The following is a 12332-nucleotide window of genomic DNA, read 5'->3' as shown; positions in this document are numbered from 1 at the left end:
TGATATGGGGGCAAATATCTGTATGGGGCATCTTATGTGGCCATGTGCAGCATGATATGGGGGCAAATATCTGTATGGGGCATCTTATGTGGCCATGTGCAGCATGATATGGGGGCAAATATCTGTATGGGGCCATGTGCAGCATGATATGGGGGCAAATATCTGTATGCGACATCTGTATGGGGCCATGTGCAGCATGATATGGGGAAAATATCTGTATGGGGCATCTTATGGGGTCATAATCAACATTTGTGGAGCATTATATGGGGCAAATATCTGTATGGGGCCATGTGCAGCATTATATGGGGGCAAATATCTGTATGGGGCATCGTATGTGGCCATGTGCAGTATGATATGGGGGCAAATATCTGTATGGGGCATCTTATGTGGCCATGTGCAGCATGATATGGGGGCAAATATCTGTATGGGGCATCTTATGTGGCCATGTGCAGCATGATATGGGGGCAAATATCTGTATGGGGCATCTTATGTGGCCATGTGCAGCATGATATGGGGGCAAATATCTGTATGGGGCCATGTGCAGCATGATATGGGGGCAAATATCTGTATGCGGCATCTGTATGGGGCCATGTGCAGCATGATATGGGGGAAAATATCTGTATGGGGCATCTTATGGGGTCATAATCAACATTTATGGAGCATTATATGGGGCAAATATCTGTATGGGGCCATGTGCAGCATGATATGGGGGCAAATATCTGTATGCGGCATCTGTATGGGGCCATGTGCATCATGATATGGGGGCAAATATCTGTATGGGGCATCTTATGGGGTCATAATCAACATTTGTGGAGCATTATATGGGGCAAATATCTGTATGGAGGACCATGTGCAGCATTATATGGGGCAATTATCTGTATAGAGCATCTTATGGGGCCATAATCAACATTTGTGCAGCATTATATGGGGCATATTTTGTATGGAGCATCTTATGGAGCCATCATAAACTGTATGGAGCATTATATGGGGCTCCTGATTCAATATGGATATTCAAAAACACTTAACCTACTGATGTCTCCATTAATTTTACTTTTATTGGTATCTATTTTTATTTTTGAAATTTATCAGTAGCTGCTGCATTTTCCACCCTAGGCTTATACTCGAGTCATTAAGTTTTCAGTTTTTTGTGGCAAAATTAGGGGGGTCGGCTTATACTCGAGTATATACGGTAATTTAAATATAGCTCTTGTTTGCATCTGCATTTTCCTCCCTTTTTATCTCCTTTGATGTCATAGCTGGTTTTGGCTTTGACAAACCATTTCTATTTTACACTTTTTTATCATCATATCTCTGGAGACTTTTTATAGGGGCTTGTAATTTCAAAATGAATAGTATTTGTCAGTGGTTACATTTTGAAGTACATTTAACTTAATCTTTTATGGACTCTGAATAGGGAGGAATATAAAAAAAAAGCAATTCTGACATTTTTTTTTCCTGCATTTTAAATGTTACGTTATTTGTTATCTTCCTCAAGTAAAGTGTTAAATAAAGTGTTGACCTCAACCCTATCATACAGCTTTGAGATGGCCTGGACCCCTGTGATGCAGACCGTCCGCTCCAACATCAGTGTGTGACCACACAAATGCTCCTTTGGATTCCTTATAAAGACCCCACCTAACCAACTTCTAGACCGGTGTGAAAAACGGGAAGTGTGGGGATTAGCACTCGCTACCAAATTGGTAAATTAAATAGGTTACCAAAATAAGGATGAAAACTGTTAAATCAAATATGTTGGAGAACGTGATTTTATAAACTTTCAGCTGTTTCGGGATCTAATGTTTTACATTTGTAAAAGTATCTCATAAGAATACAATAAGAATCTAATAATAACTAAAGATGAGAAGTGACTGGTAAGAGCGGCACAGGGCTTATAATATATTCCGCCATGTGTGTATTTATATGTTGCCTGGAACATCTAACAGCTTACACAAGGTGAAAGGTTCGGACCTTCAGAAACTGGCAGCAGCTAGAAATCTAAGTGCAGAGCAAACATTCAGACCTGCTCCTCGGCACGTGAAAGCTTCAGCTGCAGATCTGCCACCTGCTGCTCCTTGTCCATCAGTTTCTCCGCGGACAGCTGCCTCTGCTCCTTCAGCCTCCCATGTGCTTCCCCGAGCTGCCGCTCTGTCTCCAGTAATTTGCTGTGGAGCTAAAAACACAAAGGTAACTGCCTGGTAATCTCACATACAACCTGCCCCAGTTCGATTACAAACATGTATAATTTTAATTTTTTTTTAATTAATTTAAAAAAAAAAAAAAAATACATAATTTTGTAAAAGTAAAAAATTGTTTTGCATCGCTATTTTCTGAGACCCGTAACTTTTTATATTAACATCAATAGAGCGGGGTTGGGACTTGTTTTTTAATGTGGTCAGCTGGTGTTTTACTCCTAATATATACACATACTATGCTTTGATTGTTTCGGAATCCATGTTTTAGAATTATTGCGGTTACCAAAAAACTGCAATTGTGGCCTTTTAATTTACTCATAACAGCATTTACTAATCAGCTTCATTTTTTACTTATAATTTTTTATGTTTATTTTTACATTTATTTACTGCCAACTGGGAAAAGGACCATTTTTCCAATTTTTATATTTTTTTACTTTGTTAGTACCCATAGGTACTTGAACCTGTGATCATTTGATCGCTTGTACTACAGAAATATCAAGGTATTTATTTACTTTACTCATTTATATAGCGCCATCAATTCCACTGTCCCCACTGATCAGCTGATCAATCTTTTAGATGATGGCTATGTAAGGGGTATGGCCACTATTACTTGATGTCAGAATAGCACTAGCACTGTACCTTTAAAGGGAACCTGTCACCCCGAAAATCGCGGGTGAGGTAAGCCCACCGGCATCAGGGGCTTATCTGCAGCATTCTGTAATGCTGCAGATAAGCCCCGATGTTACCTGAAAAAGGAGAAAAAGACGTTATATTATACTCACCCAGGGGCGGTTCCGCTGCTGGTCAGGTCGGATGGGCGTCTCTGGTCCGCTGCGGCGCCTCCCATCTTCATTACAAGACGTCCTCTTCTGATCTTCAGCCACGGCTCCGGCGCAGGCGTACTTTGCTCTGCCCTGTTGAGGGCAGGCAAAGTACTGCAGTGCGCAGGCGCCGGGCCTCTGACCTTTCCGGCGCCTGCGCACTGCAGTACTTTGTCTGCCCTCAACAGGGCAGAGCAAAGTACGCCTGCGCCTGAGCCGTGGCTGAAGATCAGAAGAGGACGTCTTGTAATGAAGATGGGAGGCGCCGCAGCGGACCAGAGACGCCCATCCGACCTGACCAGCAGCGGGACCGCCCCTGGGTGAGTATAATCTAACGTCTTTTTCTCCTTTTTCAGGTAACATCGGAGGCTTATCTACAGCATTACAGAATGCGGCAGATAAGCCCCTGATGCCGGTGGGCTTACCTCACCCGCGATTTTCGGGGTGACAGGTTCCCTTTAAAGGAACCCTAGGGCCCATTTCGAGAAATAAGAATGAATAATAATGGTAACTATGAAAACTACTTAAAGGGAACCTGTCACCCCCAAAATCGAAGGTGAGCTAAGCCCACCGGCATCAGGGGCTTATCTACAGCATTCTGGAATGCTGTAGATAAGCCCCCGATGTATCCTGAAAGATGAGAAAAAGAAGTTAGATTATACTCACCCAGGGGCGGTCCGGTCCAATAGGCATCGCGGTCCGGAGCCTCCTATCTTCATCAGATGACGTCCTCTTCTTGTCTTCATGTTGCGGCGCAGGCGTACTTTGTCTGCCCTGTTGAAGGAAGAGCAAAGTACTGCAGTGTGCAGGTGCTGGGCCTCTCTGACCTTTCCGGGTGCCTGCGCACTGCAGTACTTTGCTCTGCCCTCAATAGGTCAGACAAAGTACGCCTGCACCGGAGCCGCAGCGTGAAGACAAGAAGAGGACGTCATCATAAGAAGATGGGAGGCCCCGGACCGCGACGCCCACCATATCGGGCCGCCCGCCCAGGGGAGTATAATATAACCTCTTTTTCTCATCTTTCAGGATACAATGGGGGCTTATCTACAGCATTCCAGAATGCTGTAGATAAGCCCCTGATGCCGTGGGCTTAGCTCACCTTCGATTTTGGAGGTGACAGGTTCCCTTTAACATAAAGTTTACTTCATAACATTGGATTAAACACCAAAGTATTATTTAATAGTAGTAAATCCTGTTTTTTTAGAGGTAGACAGAATGTGTGCAATATGTCACCTGGTTAATCTCACTCTGCTGTTGTAGACTGTGTTGCACTTTCTCTTCCCGCTGTTGCTGAAGCTGTTTAAACTCAACCTTGAGATTCTGGTGTTTAATCTCCACCTCCGATAGCTCTTCTTTCAGTTTCTGATTAGCTTCTCCTTTCTCGGCTACTTCCGTTTTGAGGGTCTGCTGCGCAGCTTCACTAGCGGACAGCCGTACCTGGAGCTGTTGGCAGTCTACATCTCTATGATTGAGATTAATTTGCAGGTTCTTCCTGGACATAATCTCTTCATTTTGTTTTTCTTCCAACTGGGTGAATTCAAGTTCCTTCTTTAAAAGTTTCTCCACTAAGGTCTACAAAATTTAAAAACACAAGGACACATTTATCAGTTTTAAAGCTAAGAGCTTGATGAAAGATTACCCACACGTTTTTCTTATTTAATTATTGATGAGTGTTTGTAAAGTTACCAATCTTTGTAATCTACCTTATTTTACTTCCTTCTCTCGGGAAACATCATGCTGAATGTGCTATTTTAGCAGCACAGTTCAGTTTATGCTCTTTTGGAGTCTGCTTTGAACTGTTGCTCTACCAAGAAAATGTATTGAAACACTATTTACAAACAATCTCACTGTCTGAGTGTGGGGGAGGGGATCAGAGAAGCTCACACAGAAAGAGTGTTTGTAAATAGTGGTGTAGTATGGATTCTTGCTAGAGCAGTAGTTAAAAGTAGCATCTAAAAAGCATGAACTAGGAAGGTAAAAAGCACTTTCCGCATAGTGTTTCAGATAGAAAGAAGCAAAATAAGGTCATGGACTTCATTACAAAGATTCAGAACTTTGCCAAAGTCAATCAATTAGTAATTACAAAAGTTTAGCTACTCTAAGACTATGTGCACACGGTGGGTTTTTGGTGCGTTTTTTCCATGCAGAAATGGGCCAAAAACGCTATGGAATTATGCCAGCTAATTTAGTGAGAATACTGAAGTGTTGTGCACAAGATTGGTAATTTTCCTTGAGTATTTGCAGTGTGTTTTTTTTCTGCAGCATGTCAATTCTTTGTGCGGATTTTTTAGCTTTTTTCACCCATTGGCTTCAATTGAGTCAGTCAAATCAGCAGCAAAAACGCAGATATAAAAATGTTTGCGGTAACATTACTGCGGGTAAGACTGTCGGTCAGAGCGCTGCAAGGTCACACTTTCAGCCTCCGTGGTTTCTGTGTCCTCCAGTGATGAATACAACAAACAGATTTTTATGGCGAGTACAAAAAAAAAAAATCTACTTTTACTTTGCAGCATTTTTTTCCCACCACTTCCTAAATCTTTCCCACAGTACTGTAGTTAAATTGATAAAATCAGATGATGTGCCATTCCTAGCGCTGCTCCCTTCGTCTCCTGCATAATGTGACTGCAGCTCGTTCCTGAGAGAGCCCGCTTCAGACTGTTCCTTTCTTAACGTAAGTCTACGAGAGCCTTTTTCTGAGCCTTGTAGACGTACACTTAGAAAGGGACCTTTGGTCCACACAGGAACACTGTTGTAAGCCGGCTAAGTCACAACTGTTGTCACATGACCCAGGGCAGATCCAAAGCTACTCTGGAAGCAGCAGAAGACAGCAACCAGTAACTACTTTAATGCACACACTGAACATACATTACTGATAGTTAACAAACGCTGGAAAGGGACTTGCTAAATTGTTCATTTATGTCCTAGGAGTCAAGCTATGATTGCATTGGTGAAGTCTCAGTGTCTGATGGCAGCATACCGCCTCATGTAATCGGGGACATGCTGTCTGCAATGCTGGAACTGTAGGAAATGAATGCTAACAATTGCAAACATTGCTTCATGTAAATGGAGCTGAAACACAGGCAATTGACTTTGTTATACTGGTACTATGCCCATGCAAAGGGACTCTAACACTACATTCTGTCAAAATAACAAAAATAAAAAAGCATTAAAGTGTCAAAACAGAGGTCAGAGTCCCATCACGTCATAGAGACATGCCTTGGATTTTTCATGACACATACCTCATTCTTCTGAGACAACTCAGCCAAGGAACTTTTGAGTTGCTGCAGTTCTTGGACATATACTGCCACTTCCTGAGGGCCTTTCTGAAGCTCAGTTTTTAGCCGGTTAATAGTGGCCTAAAGAAAAAGAAACCACAAGACTACATTTAGCAGATAATGCTAGTATGTATCTGTCAGGTCAATAAGGCTACGTTCACATTAGCGTTGCGCCGCTGTTGCGTCGGCGACGCAGCGGCGACGCAGCGGCGACGCGCCCCTATGTTTAACATAGGGGACGCGTGCGTTTTTTGGGTGGCGTTTTTCGCCACGTGCGTCGTTTCCGACGCTAGCGTCGGACGCAAGAAAATGCAACAAGTTGCATTTTCTGTGCGTCCGATTTTTGTCAAAAACGACGCACGCGTCGCAAAACGCGCGCGTTTTTGCGCGCGTTTGCGCGCGTTTTAACATGCGTCGCGCGTTGCGTCGCCGACGCAGGGCGGCGCAACGCTAATGTGAACGTAGCCTTAGATAAATAAATACTTTGACCGCTGCTCGGACATAAGGAAGCTCTGAGAGTCCGGCTTCTTCAATACACCCCAAATACAGAGAGTAACATCACGTGTGCTGTTGGAGCGTGATAGGCATCCAACATGGATTTAATGAGAACTGCTTAAATTACTACGGTATATTCGGACAGAAGGATATCATACCCAGGAAACCTAGCAAGAAAATAACGCTGGATTCCTAGTATTATTACAATAGAAATCTCCCCTCATGGGCAGATGTGCATGTGTATGGGATGCATTAGTAATACAGACAGAAATGGGATGGATCTGCAGATTTGGGGATTTCTTCTCACTGGCTCAGCACGTATCAGGATGAATCTTCACTAGTCAGATGTCCCCTCAATGAAAACCCTACCCCTATCCGGTCTCAAACAATGGCCAAGGCACTAAGAAGGTAAAAAGATCACGGCACACTGACACCAAGTTAGAAAAGCTGAACATTTCCTGCTCCGTTGCTCTGGTTTGTGTTCTATTAAGTGTATACTGAGGAGGCATGTGGACATTCACTGAGCGGTACAGAAAGGTGCACAAGGAATCACTATCGCCTACTAGAATGTAACAAAGAATCAGAGATTAGGAATACTTCGGATTTATAAACACTTGCAAAAAGACATATGCTATTAAGAGTAACTCATTTGATTGGAATCTTGAAAAAGCATAATCCCATTTAAAATGTTAACTACATATGTTATTCTGCCACTTTGTCTAGCAGCACTACTTGCAGTACTCTGAAGAGATGTGTATTGTGCTGACTTTGCTCATGACCTTCTTCCCCCTAGTAAGTAGGGGCATCCTGAAGAGTCCAGGTAATTAGAACAGGAGAGCTACTAAGCCATGACATGAGCTTCCTCTGTTCAAAGCACGCATTGCAGACCTTTTGGAGCCAGTGGTCAAAGTGATGAATATTGGGGTTTGCATCAATTCGATATTTACGGGAGAAATATTTTCGTTGTTGTAGAACATAATGCATTCACTCACATCACCGTAAGACCATTCTAACTACTCCTGCCTAACATTGCTCCGATGGATGATGCTATTCATGCCATGTTTCATCTCTATACAAAAGGTAAAATCACAATAAGAAACATGAAGATACTATGTAGCGCCTGGTACCTGCTCCCCCCCCTGTCATCCTTGACATGATTTGATAAAGAAGCAGACTAGCAAAAATAACGGGAGAAGCAGACCCTAGCATAATAAGGCAGCTGCACACTTTGTATGAGAGCTGTCTTGTAGAGTCACACCCCGTCTTCCTGTAATCTACTCCAATTATAGACAGGAATGGCGACGCATAACTGAAGAGCAATATTTCACATTTAAAAAATCATATTATAAAGTAACCCGACTCCTACAAAATTGCTATTTACCTGCAGATACAGTTCTATAATCTGCAGGTAAATACGAGCATGTGGGTCATAGATATTTGAACAAAATGATACCTTGATATCTGTGATCTGATGTCTTACTCAAGAGAAATCCTGATTTTTTTCTTAATATGTAAATGAGCTGTTAAGATCTATGAGCCAGACACAGATCGCCCTGAGAATCTACCTCCATAGCTTATTTTGAGTGAAAAAGGATAGTTACCAGTGTAAGGGATGTAATGAGTGATAGTCTGCTCTCATAATCACATACAGCTCTGTGGTGGGATCAGGTTATAGTCTCTCTGAAGCTGCTCATTTCCAGTCATTGGGGCGGCGCAGGGGGCAGTAAAGTGTATATGCTGTTATCACTCCTCCTGAACCTGGACGGACAGTCAGCTCTGCTGGTATGCAGTGCGTGCGGGCAGAGCATGCTGTCAGTCAAGGTACAGGAGGAATGATTTGTAGTGTGCGGTGACTGTAATTTAGTTCCCTGCACTGCCCAGTGACTGGAGAATATACCTCAGTGCAGGGAAGCAATTTTGTAGGTGATCGGTTCACTTTAACAAAGAAAATATATTATACTTTTGTACAATGCACTTTATTAAACATAAGTTTGTTGAAACATCAGTGACAATTTAATGGAAAACCTAAAAAATCCTAGGCTACAAGGTAACAGTGACTAGTGGGGCGGGGTGTAGGCAGACACAGTTTGTAAAACCTAAACATGGTCACTGTTGTACAAAACAAACTTTGCATACATTGATAATAGAAGCAAACACAAAGTGAGTAAATACCCTGCAGTAAATAAATAAATAGGGTGCTTAGTTAACATAATTCTGATTAAAAAAAATAACCTGAAAGCACGTCCCAGCACATCAAGGTGACCCTATTCGGGATGGTCCTAAACTCTTGTATTAAAACCTTACCATATATCAAATGACGTGAATTAAGGTACCATCACACTCAGCGACGCTGCAGCGATATAGACAACGAGCCGATCGCTGCAGCGTCGCTGTTTAGGTCGCTATAGAGACGTCAGATACAGCAGCTCTAGAACGATGCAGGAGCGATCCAGTGATGTAACGGCGACTCACTTATCGTTCTCGCTGGTTGTTAGCTCCATCTAAAACATTGCAGGCATCGTTGCTTTTGCTGTCAAACACGACGATACACACCGACCTGACGACCAAATAAAGTTCTGGACTTCTAGCTCCGACCAGCGATATAACAGCGGGATCCAGATCGCTGCTGCGTGTCAAACACAACAAGATCGCTATCCAGGACGCTGCAACGTCACGGATCGTTGTCGTTCTCGTTGTAAAGTTGCTGAGTGTGAAGATACCTTTAGATTAAGGGCCGATCAGGACTGAGACCCCAACTAATAGCCACCATGGGGAGCTATATAAACATAATGTCATTTTGTTTTATCTTAGGTCTTATCTGTTTAGTGGCCAGTGTGAACATGCGCCTACATGCACACCACCTTACAATCCAGTTAATTTCTTTAGGTTATTGTTTAAGGCTTGTGCAAATAAGAGTGTGGCCTCTCTTTTCTTTGAGCTTGACATTACGCTAATATACCTCCCCATGGTTAGATGTCCATTAGTCTGGTCTCAGACCCACTCAGCCCTTATTCACATTTACATCATTTGACATATAGTAAGGTGTTAATACTAGTGGTTCGAACCTTCTGAATAGGGTCACCTTGACGTGGTGGGATGGCTTTTATATTTTTCGGATCAAGTTTTTTTTTTTTTTTTTAACTAAGAAGCCTATGTTTAGTTCATGCACTATAGCTGTTTATTTAACTACTGCTGGGTATTTGCTCATTTTGGTTTTTATCTTAGGTTTAGACTGCATAGTTTTATGGTTTTACTGCACGCTGCAACAGTTTTTGGATGCAATATGGTCGTTACGCGTGTCAGAATCCAGAGTTCGATAATAAAGACCTATAAATTACCAATATGTAAACTCATTTATCAAAGTCTGATGGACCTGCTATGCAGCAGCGATACAATACAATATAATTGGCTTAAACCATTACCTTGAATGGGATTATCTCCATTAGTAAGCAAAGAGAGAAAATGACAAAGATGATGGATGAAAGGTGATGAACAGCAAATGAAGGCCAGCAATTGATCATTGCAGAGTACAAAATGGATATCGGGAGTATATACTTTTTTTCAGATGGCACACTCGCATTGCAGCATTTTTTTTTCATTTTTGTCTCAGTTAAAAATATATAAATTATATGGGAAATTAACAAATGTTTGGGTGAATATCACTCTGTGTAAAATGATCAAGTTAAGAGAAAGAAAAACATATAATCTTAAAATGAAAAAATTCAAAAGAGCATTTACACTAAAAACTTTTCCACATCTTTTTGATCAAATGCATTGTGGAATATTAATCTGTGTTACCACTTTCTTCACTGTACAAATGTATACGGTTAATTTGCCTTTAATTGAAGAATTTTCCTGACATATGCACCTGGCCATGTTTTGAATTGTTAAAAAAAAAAATGTAAAGAATGGTTTCATGAAAGCGGATATTGCTTGGTATTAAATGTCACTCACAAACATAATGAGCACAGATAGCTGAAGCCTAAGAAGAGACAAGAAAATAGATGACAAATGGAGAAAAGAAAGGTAAGGAAGAAAATACAATCACAATTCCCCAGTGTGGCCTGAAACATTGTGATCCCAATTTTTGCATTCAGCATTGACGGCTTCGGATGCATTCTTAAATGTAAAAAAAGAAACTAGATTAAGGTATGCCAGTTCCCATACCCTGACAGAGCATCTCCAATATTCTATACCTATGTAATAATGCAGATGGTATAGCTCGGCTCGAGGACGCCATTTTCCAGTACCACCCCCTAGTTACCTCAGAGTTAGCATTTTGCATTTGCAGTTGCTTGCACTCATCTTTCAGCTTCTCTGATTCTTTTTCACGTTCCAAAGAGGTTTTGTCCATCAGCGTCTGAACCTGGATGAGCTCTTTTTTCAAGACCGCCACATCTTCTATTCCAGGTCGTTGTAACTGTGAGGCACAAAGACTATAACTATACATAAGGCTAGAAAATTATCTAGAAAGCAATGTGCAAGCCATTATTCTACATAAGGACATACATTTCTGTTGTGCAATGCAATAATACATTTTAGAATATATACTCCTCAACACTGAAAATGCAATTCCAAGAGGAAAAAGTCATGAAATTCGTGAAATCACAGGTCAGATATGTTAATGATATGCAAATGATGAAAAAAACGGAAACACAATTTTCAAGACATCTCACTTTATTCGGCATTGAGCATTATGGTCACATGCAGAAGTACACGCACACACACCTTGGCATGTTATCAATGAGGTTATTATTGGTTGCCTGAGGAATGTTTTGCCACCCTGAATCTACTTGACAACACAAATCATCAAGATCCACTGCTGGCAGCTCCCTATGCAATTGTCCCAGATGTGCTGAATGGGAGATAAATCCAGAGACGCGACAGGCCGTGGTAGCTTGTTTAGGCCACGCAGTCTGCTCACAGGCAACATGCAGCCTGGCGTTATGTTGAAAAACGGCTCCAGAAACACTTTCAAGAAAAGGCTGTACTACTGTTTCCACACCCAGGTCAATGTAAAGCCGGGCTGTAAATGTACCTGGAATGAAGACAAGAAGTGACTGGCTGTGTAAATTATGCTTCTCCGGTATAAGATCCCCTCGTGAAGGCCTCTTCATGGTGTTGCTAACATGGTCTACAGACCAATATCCGGCCATTATTGTTGTCAAGACAAAAGCGGGACTTATCGCTGAAGAGGCTAGACTTCCATTCAAGCTTTCAATGCCATCATGATCTGCACTATAAAAGGTGCTTTGCACTTTTGAGAGCCCTGGCGTGAGGGTCAATGAAGAGGCATTCACAGGGGAACATCACATCAGATTATAGCATGTGATAGCATAATGTACTTTAGTCGAACACCTGCTCTTCATTCATGTACACCAACAGCTTGGTATTACACAGATTTGGTTGTGCAACGAATAGTATGGTCTTTCCTCTAACAAGACAATATGAGGCAGCATGTTGCTTGTGCTACCGTGAGCAGCTTGCCTGACCCAAACTTGCTATCATTGCCTGCAGTGTCTACACTAGTCTCCCATCAAGCACATCTG

The 12332-nt window shown here is 42.0% G+C and overlaps 1 protein-coding gene across 3 annotated transcripts in view; it reads right to left on the bottom strand.

Moving 5' to 3' along the window:
• Positions 1 to 12332, bottom strand: part of EEA1 (early endosome antigen 1) — a 216317-nt gene that overhangs the window by 83989 nt on the left and 119996 nt on the right. For all 3 annotated transcript variants that reach the window (XM_069764363.1, XM_069764362.1, XM_069764364.1), the window contains 4 exons: positions 11048 to 11203; positions 6253 to 6369; positions 4247 to 4585; positions 2021 to 2170 (listed from right to left, as the gene is read on the bottom strand). In XM_069764363.1, the coding sequence (XP_069620464.1) occupies positions 2021 to 2170; positions 4247 to 4585; positions 6253 to 6369; positions 11048 to 11203 (762 nt within the window). The remainder of the gene's footprint in view (positions 1 to 2020; positions 2171 to 4246; positions 4586 to 6252; positions 6370 to 11047; positions 11204 to 12332) is intronic.

This window comes from Ranitomeya imitator, chromosome 4, assembly GCF_032444005.1.
Source record: "Ranitomeya imitator isolate aRanImi1 chromosome 4, aRanImi1.pri, whole genome shotgun sequence".
Classification (NCBI taxonomy): Eukaryota; Metazoa; Chordata; class Amphibia; order Anura; family Dendrobatidae; genus Ranitomeya; species Ranitomeya imitator.
This window is presented reverse-complemented; position numbering and strand designations above follow the sequence as displayed.